At 44.7% G+C, this 17,232-nt stretch overlaps 1 protein-coding gene across 4 annotated transcripts in view; it reads left to right on the top strand.

Annotated features, from left to right (window-relative positions):
* Positions 1–17,232, top strand: part of blnk (B cell linker) — a 210,251-nt gene that overhangs the window by 127,101 nt on the left and 65,918 nt on the right. For all 4 annotated transcript variants that reach the window (XM_068052662.1, XM_068052661.1, XM_068052665.1 and 1 more), the window contains 3 exons: positions 8,500–8,659; positions 14,441–14,574; positions 15,719–15,809. In XM_068052662.1, coding sequence (XP_067908763.1) covers positions 8,500–8,659; positions 14,441–14,574; positions 15,719–15,809 — 385 coding nt within the window. The remainder of the gene's footprint in view (positions 1–8,499; positions 8,660–14,440; positions 14,575–15,718; positions 15,810–17,232) is intronic.

The following is a 17,232-nucleotide window of genomic DNA, read 5'->3' as shown; positions in this document are numbered from 1 at the left end:
TTGTGCTGGTTATGACTCCAAAGAGTTTTCCCCCTGATTCCCATTGACTTTAATTTTACTTGGGCTCCAAGATCAATTGCTCTTTTGATGTCAAGAGCCATCACACTGAACCCACATCTGAAAATCAGCTCTTTTGTCCATGTTTGGACCAAGGCCGTAATGAGCTCTGGAACACAGTGGGCCTGGCAAAACCTAAACTGAGCATCAGTAAACAGGTTATTGCAGAGCAGGTGCGGCTTGATAGCACTGTAGATGACACTTTCCGTCACTTTGCTGATGATTGAGAATCTGTGCAATGGCTGCCCCAGTTTTGGCACAACTGTCCAGATGTTAGTGAGGAGGACTTTGCAAGGTCCACTGGGCTGGGTGTGCCTTTGTCGTGTCTAAATCCAATTCTGAAGTTGATGCTGAGTGGTTTTTTCTTATTGTCGTAGCAGTTTGGTACTAAATTGAGTGGCTTGCTAGGCCATATTAGAGGGGAGTTAAAAGTCAATTACATTGCTATGAGTCTGGCATCATGTATATGCCAGAGCAGGTAAGGATAGCAGATTTTCTTCCCTAAAGGACACTAGTGAGCCAGATGGGTTTTTATAACCATCCAGTAATTTCATGGTCACCATTAATGATGCTAGCTTTTTATTCCAGATTTATTTACTTAACTAAATTCAAATTCCCACGCTGCCATGGTGGGTTTTGAACTCATGTCTTCAGATTATTCAGCCAAGCCTCTGGATTGCTGGTCTAGTAACATACCACCATGTTGCCATTCCCTAATGCTTACTATTAGTTAAGTTGCTGCTAAGAAAATACAGCCCAAAAAATTACCAAGTTAATCTTTGGCAAACATCTATGTTCAATTTAATGGCTTTTATTAAACATCTTGTACAATCTGAAGGTAAACATTAACAAGGTAATGTATAAACTTACATGCCCTCGAGCAGTTTTCTAGAGCACTGACAAATTCTTAACATTTAGAAATGCCCTCTAAAATGATTTAATGCCACCAAGTGCTAGATTACAAATGAGATTAAGCTAAATGCATGAATGTCAAGAATAGAATCCATCAGGTCTGCTCAGTTAGGAATGGAATCCTTTGCAGTGAATATCCAGATTTGTGGTGTTTGCATTAGAATTGAATTCTTCTCCTATAAATCTGCATGGTGACTATGTAATTGGTTTTATGTAGCAAAGCATGCATCATTGATACCAAAATACTGAAATCCTGCTTTACATTGCTTGCTTTATATAATTAGTTTTATTTTGGCCAGAGTACTCTGCTTACATATGCTTTATTGGCCCTGTTTTGTTTTACTGCTAAGAAGCACAGAAAAACAATATGTTCAAGGATCAATAGCCAATGAGGCTATGTAACATTGTGTTCCGCGGTTTTGGTAGAAGGTACTCTTTAGAAACATTCCTACTAAAGGCTGTAATGTAATATAAATAGTTAAAATACTTCACCAATAAATAGACTGTCTCATTCTGCATATTATCGCAAGGCATGATATAATGTTTGGTGTAGATTTTTCTGCTGAAATCAGGTAAGAAATTAATAGTAATAGATTTGCGGTGGCCTTTTGTTAAATAAGATTACCTACACAATTTAGTATAGAAAAATAATAATAAACATGATACAAACAAATATGGCATATGTAGGCAAATGTTAGATTATCCACTTTGGACCTAAAAAGGATAGAAGAGTACTTTCTAAATGGTGAAAAGCAAGAAACAGTGGAGGTCCAGAGACATTTGTGGGGTCCAGGTATGTAGATCATTAAACTTACATGAACAGTATAGAAAATAATCAAAAAGGCTAATGGAATGCTGGACCTTATATCAAGAGGTCTGGAATACAAGTGGTTAGAAGTCATGCTACAGCTATACAAAGCCCTGGTTAGATCGTACCCAGTGGGTGTGAGCAGTTCTGGACACTGCACCTTAGGAGAGATATATTGGCCTTGGAGGGAAGGCAGTGTAGATTTACCAGAATGATAGCTAGATATCACAGATTAAATTGTGAGGAGAGATTATTCAAACTAGGGTTGTATTGCCTGGCATTTGGAAAGTTATGGGGTGATTTAATTGAAGTTTTCAAGATATTAAGAGGATCAGATAGGGTAGAGAGACAGAAACTATTTCCACTGGTTGGGGAGTCTGAGACTAGGAGATATAGGCTGGAATCTTTCCCTTTGCGGACGGGAGCCATACACCAACCTTAAAATCGGAGGCAATACCGCCCCCACCGGGCCTGGGGATCCAGGCTGGATTTATGGTCCCCAGGGCCTTAGTTGGCTTTAGGCGGGACTTCCACCTCATTGAGGCAGAAACTGACAAGCCTGGGGAAGATACCAGTAACTGCAGTAAGTACAGAAACATTAACTGAGCTCTTGCTTTAATCTGTACTTGGCCCAAGGCTTTAAAATTATATGGAAATAGGGAGATTAAACTTCCCAACCTGAGTTCTCTGAGGGGATTTTGTTTGTTCATGACTTCGGAACTTGATACAGTTCAGAAGCTTGTTTGTTACATTTCATGATTTCCTAAAGTGGATACTTTTTTCCCGCGAGTGCTCAGGGTCGCTGCGCCTTCGCTTGTTTGAAATCAGTGTTTTTTTTTTAAACTTTATGATGTTATTTGAACACGGGTACATCAACAACTGCCACCTATACTCAATCACTGGTCTAAAGCCTGGCTACCCGACCAAACCTGAATACATGTGTCGGGTTCAGGTCGGGCATTTAAAAAAATTAAAGGACTCTGGCTCGGGTCAGGCCCGGGTTGGTTGTTATCAGGTTGGGCCCGGGTCAGGTTTTAATTTTATACCCGAGCCAGGCTTTACCTGGGACTGAGGTGATTGGCCTCCAACAACCACAAGCACCTTTTATGCTAGGTATGACTCCAACCAATGGAGAGGTTTTCCCCCGATTCCCATTGACTTCAATTTTACTAGGGCTCCTTGATGCCACACTTGGTCAAATGCTGCCTTGATGTCACGTGCAATTACTCTCAGCTTCTTCAGCTTTTTTGTCCATGTTTGGGCCAAGGTTGTAATGAGGCCTGGAGCTGGGTGGTCCTGGCGGAATGCAAACTGAGCATTGGTAAGCAGGCTATTGCTGAGTAAGTCCTGCTTGATAGCACTGTTGATGACACCTTCCATCATTTTGCTGATGATTGAGAGGAAACTGACAGTTTGGTAATTAGCTGGATTGGATTTGTCCTGCTTTTTGTGGACAGGACATTAAAGGCCTGCTCAGGTCAGGAAAAAGAACCCGACCCAATCCCGACCGAACCACAGCGGTCCCCGGCCCGAGTCCCTCCAATTTTGCCCCAAGCCCGACCCCGACTCAACCCGACCATCCCTTTACTCACCTTCCTGACACCGAACCTGCAGGAAGCTGCAGCGCATGTGTGATGACGTCATAGTGATGTCACACGCTCACTGCACTGACTCAGTTTTGTCCCGGACTCCCAGCTCCGGTAAGTTTTTAATTTTAATACTTACCAGCAGAGCACTTACTGTGCGTGTCCGGTCCGGCCCGACCCGACCCGAACCCGACACGTTGTCGGGTCCCGTCGGGTTTGGGTCGGGCAGTAGGCCTTTACAGGACATACCTGGGCAATTTTCACATTGTCGGGCAGATGTTAGTGTTGTAGCTGTACAAGAACAACTTGGTAGGGGGTGCAGCTAGTTCTGGAGCACAATTCTTCAGCACTACAGTCAGGATGTTGTTGGCGCCATAGCCTTTGCTGTATCTTGTGCGCTCAACTGTTTTTTGATAATCATGTGGAATGAATCCAGTTGGCTGAAAATTGAATGCAGAGCTTTGATTTGGTCTGTTGGTTGTAGGATCGCCTAGCTCTGTCTATGGCATGGTGTTTCCGCTGCTTAGCATGTTTATAGTTGTATCTTCACCAGGTTAGCATCTCATTTGTAAGTATGGCTGGTGCTGCTCCTGTGATGTTGGGAACCCCAAGAGGAGGCTGAGATGGATCATCCAATTGGCACTTCTGGATGAAGATTATTGCAAACGCTTCAGCCTTTTCTTTTGCACTGGCATGATGGGCTCCATTGTCATTGAGGATGGGGATATTTGTGGAATCTTCTCCTCCCGTTAGTTGTTTAATTGTCCACCACCATTCACGACTGGATGTGGCAGGACTGCAGAGCTTTGATTTGGTCTGCTGGTTGTGGGATCGCTTAGCTCTGTCTATAGCATGCTGCCTCTGCTGTTTAGCATGTTTGTATTTGTAGCTTCACCAGATGGGTATTCCATTTGTAGGTATGGCTGGTGCTGCTCCTGACATGCTCTCCTACACTCCTCATTGAAACAGGGTTGGTCCCTTAGCTTCAGATAATGGTAGAGTGAGGGATATGCCAGGCTATGAAGTTACAGATTGTAGTAGAATATAACGCTGCTGCTGATGGCCCAGTTTTGAACTACTAGATCTGATTTCAATCTATCCCATTTAGCACGGTGGTAGTGCCACACAACACGATGGGGGGAGGGAGGGAGGGGGTCCTAGGGTGAAGACAGGACTTTGCCTTCTCAAGAACTGTCCGGTGGTCCCTCCTACCAATGTCATGGATAGATGCATTAGCAACAGGTGGATTGGTGAGGACAAGGCCAAGTAGGTTTCTCCCTCGCCTTGGTTCTCTCACCACCTGCTGCAAGCCCAGTCTGGCAGGACATTGTTGAGGACTTGGCCAGCTCAGTCAGTTGGGGTGCTACTGTGTGTCAGCCATGGTTCAGTTGGTAGCTTGCTCATCTCTGGGACAGAAGGTTGAGGGTTCAAGTCCCACTCCAGGACTTGAGCACAAAAATCATGGCTGATACCCCAGTGCAGTACTGAGGGAGTGCTACATTTTGGAGGTGCTGTCTTTCGGATGGGATGTGAAACTGAGACTCCAGCTGCTCTCGCAGGTGGGCATAAAAGATCCCATAGTATTGTTTCAAAGACAAGCGGGGGAGTTATCCCCACTGCCTAGGCCATTATTTATCCCTGAACCAACATCCAAAACACAATTTATCTGGTCATTATTACATTGCTGTTTGTGGGAGCGAGCTTTGGGCAAATTAGCTGCCATGTTTCCTACATTACAACAATGACTACACTTCAAAAGTACTTCATTGTATCTAAAGTGCTTTGTGGCATCTGGTGGTTGTGAAAGGTGCTATATAAATGCAAGTCTTTCTGTCTACCAAGCTACTTTTGGTGATGGACGTTGAAGTACCCTAGAGTACCCTTGCTACCATCAGTACCTCTTCAAACTGGTGTTCAACATGGAGGAGTAATGATTCATCAGTTGAGGGAGGGCAGTAGGTGGTAATCAGCAAGAGATTTCCTTGCCCATGTTTGGCCTGATGCCATTAGACTTCATGGGGTCCGGCGTCAATATTGAGCACTCCCAGAGCCACTCCCTTCCGACTGTATACCACTGTGCCACCACCTCTGGTGGATCTGTTCTGCCGGTGAGACAGGACATACTCAGGGATGATGATAATGGAGTCTGAGACATTGACTGTAAGGTATGATTCTGCAAGTATGACTATGTCAGGCCCTTGCTTGACGAGTCTGTGGGACAGCTGTCCCAATTTTGGCACACGTCCTCAGACGTTAGTAACTTTGAAGGGTCGACTGGGTGTGCCTTTGTCATAACTGATGCATAGGTCAATGCTGGGTGATCCGTCCTGTTTTATTCTTATTTGACTTTTCCGTAGTGTTTTGATACAACTGAGTGGCTTGCTAGGCCATTTCAGAGGGCAGTTAAAGGTCAGCCACAATGCTGTGGGTCTGGAGTTACATATAGGCCAGACCAGGTAAGGACAGCAGATTTCCTTCCCTAAATGACATTAGTGTACCAATGGGTTTTTATGACAATCTGGTAGTTTCATGGTCACTATTACTGAAACTAGTTTTAATGCCAGATTTATTTAACTAATTGAATTTAAATTTCCCCAGTGCGTGGTATAATTTGAACATTAGTCCTGGCCTCTGGATTACTTGTCCAGTAACATTACCACTGTGTTACCGTTCCCCAAAAAATAGATGGAGATAGATTAAAATAGATGAATTTGCAGTACTTACCCATTAGTTGTCCACTAAACATACCAAAAAGGTTAGATTTTGTACATTCAGGTGTAAATTAATTTTTAATGGTGTAATAAGTTTTAATTGCTACCAAACAACCTCTCTGACACTGAAAATTTAACTTTATAAGTGTGCAATCTCATTCTTCAGAATTTAATTGTTCGAGTTTTTTTTTAATTATAATATAAACAGCTGGATTTCATTTTTTTCTATCTCTCATCACTCTCTCAATACTATCTTTCTCTCACTTTATTTTACTTCCTGAACATGATTTGACATTACATTAAATAGTCTAGCTTACATTTCCTGGTTGTGTCTCAGTGAGGATTCTTCAGTCTGGTTGAAGAGACACACTGTTGCTTGCCCTGCTCTCATGCCACAGATCCCCTGTAGAGGGCAGTTAACTGTAAAGGATCTCTAAACACTAAGTTGCCACTCAAAAGCCCACAGAAGTTCTGTGGGCAGCTGTAAGTGTAACGAACGGCAAGCGTGATTCTTTCGCCACTGACCTCAAAACCCAGGTCAATATAAAGAACTGAAATGTTGCTGTTGTAAGTTATTAGGAAAGTGCATGAAAAAAACTTCAGCTATTTGTAAAAACAAAACAATTCTAAGGCACCAAACATAATGTAAATGGATGAAAAACCTGTTTTCTGATGGTACTTCCAGTTATCCTGAACATCTCATTAATTTCATCAATGAAAGGTTTTCTCATCCAGCCTCTGTAGGTTTTGCAAAACCAATAACATTCATCTATATGACCTGTGAAGATTTCCAGTCAATCAACTTTTCTTTCTGAATACATAAAGTTATTACCTTGGATCTCAGTGAAATGGAGGGAGAAGATGCAAGGAAGGAGGGCACAAATTAGAAGAGTGGGGAGTATGTGTTGGAGAGATAATGAGGGGCGGTAAACATTCTCTGTGTTCAACAAATTGATTTTACACGTAAAAGGAGTGAATTAGAACATTTTTGTGGAAAAGTTGCATAGAAGCAGCCCAACACCGCCTCCACAGAGTCTGAATTAGATTGCAAATGACATAGGCCATATCAGTGAAGGTTAAATGTAAACTGTCAAATCATCCACAAATTACAATGATGCACCTGCACATAGAAACTGAAGCACATTTCTAAAGCCTCTGTGTGCATCTTCAGGCCTTCTTTCTTGTTATAGAGATAATTGATCAACTGACTAATCATAACCTCTTACTTAGATGAAAACAACATTCTGTGATGCATCAGTTATGAGTCAAGAGTGTAAAAGCGTGCTGAAATGAAACCTGAAGTTTTCTTAGTGCCAATGTATGTCGCTCATGTGTGGAGAAATGTGAATAAATTCCCTCAATTACTGGTTGTTGAATGGAGACTTATTCAGTCCAAAGAATACTGAGGCCAGGAAAGACCTACTTATAATGTTCCAGATTATCCAGTGGTAATGATGGCAGAATTAAAAAAAAAATTTTGTTAAAGTTGGAGAGAGGGCACCTCCATTTAGAAGCGCCTTCTCTATTACTTACCTTCCATTGCAGCCTGCTGCTTCTTTCAAACTGGAAGGCCTCTGATTGGCCCTCCAGCTTCAAGAGTCCGCCTGTCGTCCTTAATTGGGTGTGAGCCTGTCTCTATTATAATTAAGGGACTGCCCCCATGAAAATCCCAATGGTTGACTATTTCCCCCCTGGGCATGGATTCGGCATTTGGAACAGTCCTAACCGCTGTTCCCTGCCCCTGGAGAGAAAACTCAGCCTCATGATTTGCTGTCTGTGTGAAGAGTTCATAGTGACTGACTGCTTACCCTGCTTGCTGATATCACAGCTGCTGGACACATGGAGATCCCCTTGACCTGGTGCAAGATTTAAACTGCTATTGGGAAAGGAGAAGTCTGCACCACAGAGATCAGTTAGATCTTTGAGGGAAGCTTTCTTCAGGGTCAGCAGCGAGCATCGACTGCAAAATCCAGACCAGTAATTTACCTATACCAACATGAAAATACTGATCAAGCTGAGAGGAACAGAAATTAAAATCAAATAAAAGTAAGTAGTGGTTAGGCACCATTAATTTCATAGATCCCACTTTAAAGCAGATTTTTGGATGTGTTGACCGGTAGATGTAACTAGCTTCCCAGTGTAGATACTGCCTGGTATGAAAGTCACATCTGAAACGTCCAAACTGATGGAATCTACATACTAATCTTAGAGTAATTTGATAAATTTTAATTATTAAATAAATTGGCCTATTACTTATATTTCATCAGTTGGTGTAAGTATTTGATGAAGATATGACTATATTTTGACTGAGGGAATTTTTAAATTCAGATTTAACAGCAAACACAGTAAAAATTAGTATACAATATTAACACAAATAAAAAAAAAAGCTGTTGTGCTATAATTAAAATATTCTATTTGTGTGCAGGATAACAGTGATTATGAAAACCCAGATGAGCATTCTGATGGCTCAGACACTTATGAAGATCCACGTGATGAAGATGATAAGTATGAGCCGCCTCCCAGTGAAAATACAAACAAGAAAATAGTTGCCCAATCTTTTCAAATTTCTAAGGGTGAATATGCAGGTAATGCATGGCTGTTCAGTTTTAAGATTTAATGTTCTATTGCTTGTTACCATCATTTATTGGCTTGATTTTTTTTCCTGTGCTAAGTATTTAGGATAGGTACTGTTCTGGCACTCAATAACTGCACAAAAATCAGAATGAGTACAAAATCATTCAAAGAGTTAAAACTTAAACCTAACAGGTGGGCATCTCCAGAAATGCTCACTATGTTAAGACTGGTCTCAAAACTAACCTATTCTGTTGGCTATGATATACTCAGGCATGCTTTAGTACATTAATCACAATTGCAGCTAGACTTCCATTCATACTCTCTCCTACTTTTTTTGTAAAATTATCACCAGAATGACTGGAACATCTTTGGTCTTTAGTGGATTCCTAAAATCAGACAACTCTTCCCCTCACATCCCTTTCTGGATACTAACTCTCACCACCTTGACTATATGTCAAACTGCACTTCACAGTAGTTACGGTCAGTATTAAATTTGAGTTTTAAGATGAGTACCCGTCTTTCTACACTCAGACATTGGGCTGAATTTTATGCGACCCTTGGGGACAAGAAAGGAGGCAAGGGAGGAATAAAATCAGGACAGAAGACGTCGGACTTAAGTTCCATCCCGATTTTATTGATGGCGGCAAACATGAAGGGTGGAGATCTGACATTGATATGGTGGACAGGCAATTAAGGTAGTTAAGAGGCCTATTGACAGTGATTTTATTAATTTTAAATTTTATAAGTGGAACTCAGGAATCATGGAGCTTCAGAGACTCGCCTGGTTGAGGGAGGTGACATGAAGGTGGGAACTTACTGCTGGCTGCAAAGGGAGGCCATTGGGCAAGGCAGGGTGGAGAAGGGAGGGCATTGAGAATAATGGGAAGATTGGGGCAAAGGTGCCAGCACTGCAGGGTGCCATACCAGGGGGACAAAGGGCAAGTGCCACCTCATCAGAGGTGACATTTGGTGGGAAGGGGGGTGTCCGTTGGCAGTGAAGGCCTTGAACTAGGGAGAGGCCACCTAGCATGGGCCTCATCACCCAGGCTTTGGGAACCCCACTGAAGAGGAGGTGCAGCAGAGCAAGGGAGAGGGGTGGGGGGGGGGTCCACACACCGACCGCGGCACTGCAACACCCTGTGAACCCACAAGAGGGTCAGCATTGGCCTCCAAACAGTGGGGAAGGGTGCAGAGGGGAAAGCCAGCAGCCTCCTCCACGCAGAAGAAGCTACCCTCCAGAAACGGTTTACCAGTCGAGGCTCAACTACCTACAGTTCCAAGAGGTAGTGCCAATGAAGACTCCGCCTCTCTAGGGAGGGCGGTACTGACCTATGCGCTATGATGCAGGATGAGCTGTGCCCCAGGGAACTTGGTGGAAATCCAGTGCCAGTAGCGCTAAAGGTCATGTGGCACTGAACATCTACCCCTCGAGATCATTCCAGGGATCCACTAGGGACAAGTGTAAGATCTCAATCAGTGGCCTATCGGTGCACCAATGCCCTTTTCAGGAGTGCCAATGAAGCACGGATCCCAACTCTGAGACTGAGAGGTCCATCAGGCTGGGGGCCCTGTCTGGATTCTCCCAAGTGCAGGGTGGCATCAACTGCACACACGCATGTGGCTATCAAGGCTGCTGAACACTAGCCAGTGGCCTTCATCAACAGGAAGGGCTTCCGCTCCCTCAATGTATAACTTGTCTGCGACAACCGTAAATGCATTCTGCAGATCTGTGCATGCTTTCTGGGATGCTGTCACAGTGCCTACATTTTAAGGCAGTCCCAGGTGCCAGAGTTTTTCCAGCTTCCTGTGTGCCTTCAGGGATTGATCCTTGGGGACATGGCCTATCCACTGCGGACATGGCTTCTGACACCTGTGAGGGACCCTTGCAGAGATGAAGAGGATAATGTGAACGACCATAGAGCAGGCCATTGGTATATTCAAGATCAGATTCAGGTGCCTATGCCCTGGTGAGGGTCTCTCATATCGTGGTGGTCTGCTGTGCAGTGCACAACCTGTCGCTACAGAGGGGGGTGCTGTTATACAATGAGGATATTGAGGAGCACATTGCCTGCTTGGACAATGAGGATGCAGGGGAGGAAGCTGGCTAAGCATCACCAGATGAAGGACCCCAAGGACAACAGGAAAGACACCATGAGATAAGTGCAAAAGAGGCTTGTGATGGCGTTATACATTCAAAATTCCTTTGATCCATACTGCCAGTTGGAGGTTGACCAATAAAGACTTAACCTCTATGCAGCCCTGTTGTCACCTTCCTGCCTTTGGCTAGCATTCACTCAGCACCCAGATGCGCAGCACTCAGCTGGCAAGATTTCAGACTTGACCCCTCGCAGCATGATCCCTCGCCTCGAGCCCCTTGATAGAAGCAGGGTTGAAATGAAGCACCAAAAGCCATAACTATGCGGAAGGAGATCTTGAGAGATAGGAGCTTATCTTTATTATCCCTGACAACAAACACTAGCCTTTCTAGTTACATCAGACATTCACCCTTGAATCCCGAGTGCTTATAGGTGCTCTTCGTTATTCTTTTGAGTGTGCTGCTATGTGGTGTCCCCCTGCACTGTCAACTGAAGTGGAGGCAGGTTTCTGACCTTTCTGCCCCTTGGCTAGAGATGACCTTGGCAATCATCCGTTGGATGCCCTAGGCCTGGACAGCCCAACATGCTGAAGGCCTCCTGCACAGAAGCAGTACCACCCTCTGTCATCAGGAATGGAGAAGGATCTGGCATCACTAGCAAAGGGGTTGAAGAACTGCTGTCCACACCAGGAGCACCCCGAGAGGAGCCCTCAGCTGCAGGAAGTGGCTGCTCTTTTTCCCTTGTAAGGCAGACTTGTGCCTCCCTGTTGACCTGAGAGGTTAGAGGACCAAGTGGTGACTCCAGGTCCGCTGTCCCCTTCTTGCCTTGCCACTACTGCCTTGAGCTCATGGTCAAGACAAGGGTATATAGGTCTGCATGAATGTCCTGCAGATACTGAGTGCTCTCTTGGATATGGCTCTCCAGGGGAGCCACCAATCTCTCAACGGAGGACGCCACTAGTGCACCAGTCAGAGACAGTGCTGCACTCAAGGCCTGGATGGGCTCCTGCATTGTCCGCACATGGATATACATAGCCTCTGGCATCTCTGCCAAATGTTGCCTGACCTCTCACTGCAGCATTTCCCAGGATGCTGGTGACACCAGAGACAAATCATGATCCCAGGGCTCAGCATGGGCCTGGCCTCAGACAGTCCTCCAACAGTCAGAGGCCTGGACTGTCTGAGCCTCAGTCAGCTGCTCAGACATGTCCATGCTGTGTTCACCAGGTTATGTGCCCATATCTAACCACAAGCACATACCCACTGATGTGAGACTATCTGCATTTGTGGAGGGCGTGGGGTTCTGAGGTGACGGTGCACCCTGGAAGGCTCCATCCTCCCCCTCAGAGGCGGCAGGCTCTCCCACAGTCTCAGCGGCTGTTTGCTGATGATCTGCTTGACCTGCATAATAGAACAGAGACATTGAAGGGTCCAAGGGCTTCCCCTCCTGTCATTGCAATCACCCCTATGTTGGAGGCCTCTGTAGGCACCAGATGCCTGATGAGCAGCATGGCTCCACTGTTGCTGAAGCACCCTTGTGCCCATGGTGACTTTACTCTCTTGGGAAGGTGTCCTTGTGTCTCTGTCCGCTACGTAATGTCTATCCTGCAGCCATGCCAGCTCCATGGTGGTCTCCTGCATTGGGCTCAGGATGAAGAATTGGCAGTCCACCGCCGGTCTTGGCCGTCTCCGTGATTTTGTGCAATCTTCTCCTGCAGATGCAATGATGAATGTTGTTGGTCTCCCTGCAGGGACAAGCCCAAGACATATGCTGGTGGCAGTCCAGTGGTTACTGATGGAGGCACACAGATGGGTCTTTGTGTGGGTCTCCAATAACAAACGACTGCCTTTCAGTGCCTTTTAGCTATGCCTCAGGCCACTTGTCTTTATGCCCTGATCTTTTTCCCACATCTGGGTGAGTACTCTCTCTCTCCAACGCATCATCCTCTGAAAAATGCAAGGCCCAAGAGGTCGAGGGTTCATGAGGTTCCCACTTTCGCTGTTCAGATTAGGTCATTGAGCCACTTGCAGCACTGGATCCAGGTCCTTGGGGTGACCCTATGGCTGCTGACCACCTCCGCTATCTGCAGCCAGGCTTGCTTCGTCAGGTGTCCAGCTGTCCTGCGCCTCTGGGGAAGAAGACCTCCCGCCTTTCCCTTGCACCCTTTTGGAGAACCTGGAGGGAGGCATCACTAAAGCATGTGGCCACCCAGAGTCTTCCTTCTGCCAGCATTGTGTAGCCTCTCTCCGCTGAAGAAATCCTTGCAGTTGCAGATCAGACATTGAATACATGTCTGGCAGCCCTTTAAATATGGCTCCAGCACCTGCTGCTGCATTGACTTAATTGGACAGCCCCCACGCCTCATTTACCTTAATTGGCCGGCCAAAGTGTGATCGTGTGCAGCCGGCCACTCGTGGCCCCAACAGGAGCCACACCCACTTCGCAATAAAATCCGGCCCGTTGTGTCTAACTTGTTGCTAAGGCACCTGAATAACGATCTCATCATCTGTGTAAAACTAGCTTGTGTTGCATTCTTTGTCGAATCCAAACTTGGGCACATGAAATCTATACCCAACTCATGGTGCTTTTGAAGACTGGGTCCCTAAGAATTGGGTTCATAGGCTCTTCAGCTGAGGACCATCATTTATACACCCTCCATGGAAAAATGGTATTCCCCCTCTTCCATTCCCTGGTCCAGCTGCTAACTAGTGTTCAGTGCATCACTCAGTGAAAACCTTTCTGATTCACCATTTCTTCTCAAGTGTGTGTGTTCACCTGGGCTGGTGTTGGGGCAGGTAAGATGCAATGATGGAGTTGGTGAAGATGGGGCAAAAGTTTTGGACCTTCACTTATCTTAGCCAAATTTCTTTGTGCAGTGTGTGGCAGTTAATGGGATAGTGGAGGATGCACTCACTGTCTCTGTCACCTCCCTCCATCATGTCTGGACCACTGCCTGCCTCCAGTCCCCAGGAGATTTTTTTCTTCTGGATCTTATTTTTGCGAGAGGAACATCCATCAAAACATCACTAAGTCTGTGAGCCCTTTCTACTGCAGGGATAGCAGCCCCCTCCACCACCACCGCCCCCCCCCCCCCCCCCACCACCACCTGCAACAATGCTGCTCTTCCCTTATTCATTGTTGTCCTGTTCTGCTCCCTGCCTAAAAAGTGTCCGTTAAATCATTTGCAGCATTTGAAACACCACTAAATTCCCTTCCTTTGAAGTGGTGGTAAACCAAAAGGCCACAGTTTTGCCTGTGTCATCTTATCCCACCATAACTAATGGGGACCAGTCCAGGAATCTTGAGTAATTTAGCAGCAGATTCACAATGGCGGACAGAAGCCTCATCACTTAACTGCCAGTAGAGGAGAATCCAGTCCACAGTGTCAGTGCGGCATTCTGTTTTAATTATTCCTGTGTCATTTGATTTTCCATGCAAGCGTAAATATAAAACTCATTGGAAGAACATCCGAAATAGTAGTTACCCATTAAACAAAGTTAAACAAGAATGTGATTTGTCAATCAGTAAGTGTATTCTCTCCTTCGTAGAAGCACTCATTAATATATTACAGATTTCTATCTAAAATTATCTTTATATATTACCTGAAGTACCTTTAAAAGCAAGCTGACTAGTTCATAACTGGGACAGTGGCTGTTTCTGGATCTAGAAAAGTAAGACTCCTTATCATTTTCATAGACAACCGATCAGAAAACCGACCAGCAGTCCCTTTCGCAAAGCCCCCTCCAATGCTACCGCGATCATCGCCAGTTCCAACCCAACGAAAGATGCCCCCAAAGCCGCAGACAGTTGGGAAAATGGAAGATGATGAGGTAAGGTCATAATTAAAAAGAGGAGTCGTCTTTTTAAATAGACCATAACACCAAAATTACAAGGCTTCACTAGTGGTGAGGGTCATGCAGTGGGTGGCTGTAAATCAAGATTTTGGAAGAACCTGCATCTCTGCAACTTACAGAATGGCTGTGCTAACAGCATCCACCACTTACCAAATATGAATTCTATTAACAATTCCCTGTGCGCAAACAGGTGTTCTGGCTTGCTGCATTTAGATTCTTAAAGATACCTTTCCCCACTAAATATACATCTCAAAGTTATGTTTGTTTTGGTGGAAGCCTGAGTCCTTCCAAGCAACCAAGGATTAAAAATATTGAATACAAAAGCAGAATACTGCAGAGGCTGGAAATTTGAAATAAAAATATTTAATCATCTCCAAAGGAAGTTTTAGGTAACAAACTTAAGTTATCAATCTCTGCTAGAATTGATTGCCTTTGCGTGATAAAGGGTTGCGGCCATTTCGTAAGTTGTGAAGGGGACCCATGCCGGCTCTTTTATCTGGTGAGAGTTCCACTGAAGCCTTATATGGGCAAATTGAGCAGAAATTTTGGGGTATCCCAGGAAACTCCTCTTGATGTGGAGGGGCTAGCAGAAGATTTTTCCCTGCCCACCCTCTTTACTGGAAAATAGTCCTCTGTGAGAGATGGAATAGATTGTCATGAAACTGGGACCTGGTCCCCCAATTCACCAGGATTCTGCCTTGATTTATTGAATCATGAAAAGTGCTGAAAAAAAACTATATCTAAAATTCCCATTAGAAAATAAAGATTAAGGGGGAAATATGGATTTTTAAAATAAATATATGTACAGATAGTACAAAGGTACATGCAGAACATTTCGACATAATTACAAACTTAGACATCCATGTGTTTGATATGAGCACAAAGAATAAGTCATGCTTACAGCCAACAACTTGTTATATGGACTGCCACTTCCTGTCGTAAATAAACCTCACTTGAAGGGAATTGCCTCAATTCTTGAAGCAGCAATAAGTTCATAAACTGGCGTTTGGAGCACAAATTATGTTTGGATCATAAAAGAACTCTGAGTGAGCTGATTGGTCATCTTGTATTCTTCTATTTGTATATTCCTATATTATTGAAATGTTGTATTTAATTCCAGGATGATTACATTGTTCCTGTGGAGAATAATGAATCTGATGATGCATACATTGACCCGACAGAGGAAAATGCTCCAACTGCAGTGTTAAAACGTAAGTTCTGAAGCAGTTCTTGTCAGCTGACAAATTGTCAGCTAATTTGCCTTCAAGGGAAAGCCTGGTTCAAGTCCCGATTTGTTGTGTACAAGAAGCTGAAAAGAAGCACATTTATAATGATTGCAATTATTAGATAGAAAACTGCCTGAGCAGCCAGTTTGTATAATGCAGGGAAGCAGATTAGGACATGCAGTTTTTAACACAGAACAATTCTGGTCAAAGCTCTTGCTGGGCAGGTTTGGCAAAAAGTTGGACACTTCATCACAGAGAGGGAAAGCTTCATTTTCTAATGGGTGGTTATAGAGTGGCCATCGGTAGAAGCCTGGAAGAATGTCACCCGCACAATCTCTTGGGGGTGTGGTGGACATAGGGAACCCAGAATGGGAGGTGGCAAGTGTTGTGGTATTGCTTTAAGGGCTGTCCATCACCAAACAGGATGTGATATACAGATCCATGTGATCTCTAAGCCCTTGCTGCAAGCAACCACAGGAACAAAACGTGTTAAACTACCTTCCCAGTATTGCTGTATATAAGTTAGTATCTTAAATAAAAGAATCCATCTTTTAGAGTCACCAGTCTTGTCTGTGTGATTGATTGCATCAAGAAAGAGGAAATGCAATATGGTGGCAGCTGGTGGGTTGTTGAAGATACTTCAAGTTTCTGCAGATCCTGCAAAGCTGAACCCATCCACTCACTACAGAAGCTCCGGTGTGAAGGTTTGCAAGCTCATCAGGTTCGCCTGCGATCTTTGCGGCAGCGTGGAAGTCTGTGTAAGTGGCTCTGCGTTAGTGTTGGCGTTCATCATTATCGCTGATGGGCCATCAGATCAGGAGTTTGGGGGAGGGGGCGGGGGAATTGATCTATCATGACACAGCCAGGCAGGAGATTCCAGACATTTGAGAAGGCCAGAAGACATCCGTAGCCATTTTCCATTTTCTCCTGAAGGTCTCAGGCGAACCATATATTTAAAAAAAAATTCAGCTCCATTACTGAGCATTTCACATATCAGGAGAGCTAAAAAGAAAAAACAAAAACTAATTTTTTCGCCACCGCCATTAGGAGAGCCCTTTATTGCCGAAATTGTTTCTCATGGGTGGGGCCTAAGGATTGCACACTGTCTGGGAGACAGCCGAAATTTTTTCTTTGCGCCAAAATTACCCTTCGTGGGCAGGGTTTAAAGAAAGCATGCGGCCCAAGTGATAGCTGCGTTTCTTTTCGCTCTGAAGTTGCCCGTCATGGCCGGCACCTCAACGCAGCTTGTGAGCCTGGAACTGGCACCACGCTCGGACTGCTTTTCTCTCTACTGCTCCACTGTGGCAGCCAGTAGCATTGCAGGCAGTGATTTTTTTTTTTCTTTTCAAAATGGCAGCAAGCTTTTCAGCCGCTGCAGTGATTTTTTTTTTCACAGCAGCAAGGCAGT

The sequence above is a fragment of the Heterodontus francisci genome, chromosome 20 (genome assembly GCF_036365525.1).
Source record: "Heterodontus francisci isolate sHetFra1 chromosome 20, sHetFra1.hap1, whole genome shotgun sequence".
Lineage (NCBI taxonomy): Eukaryota > Metazoa > Chordata > Chondrichthyes > Heterodontiformes > Heterodontidae > Heterodontus > Heterodontus francisci.
Note: the sequence above shows the minus strand (reverse complement) of the source record. Positions and strands in the feature narration are given on the sequence as shown.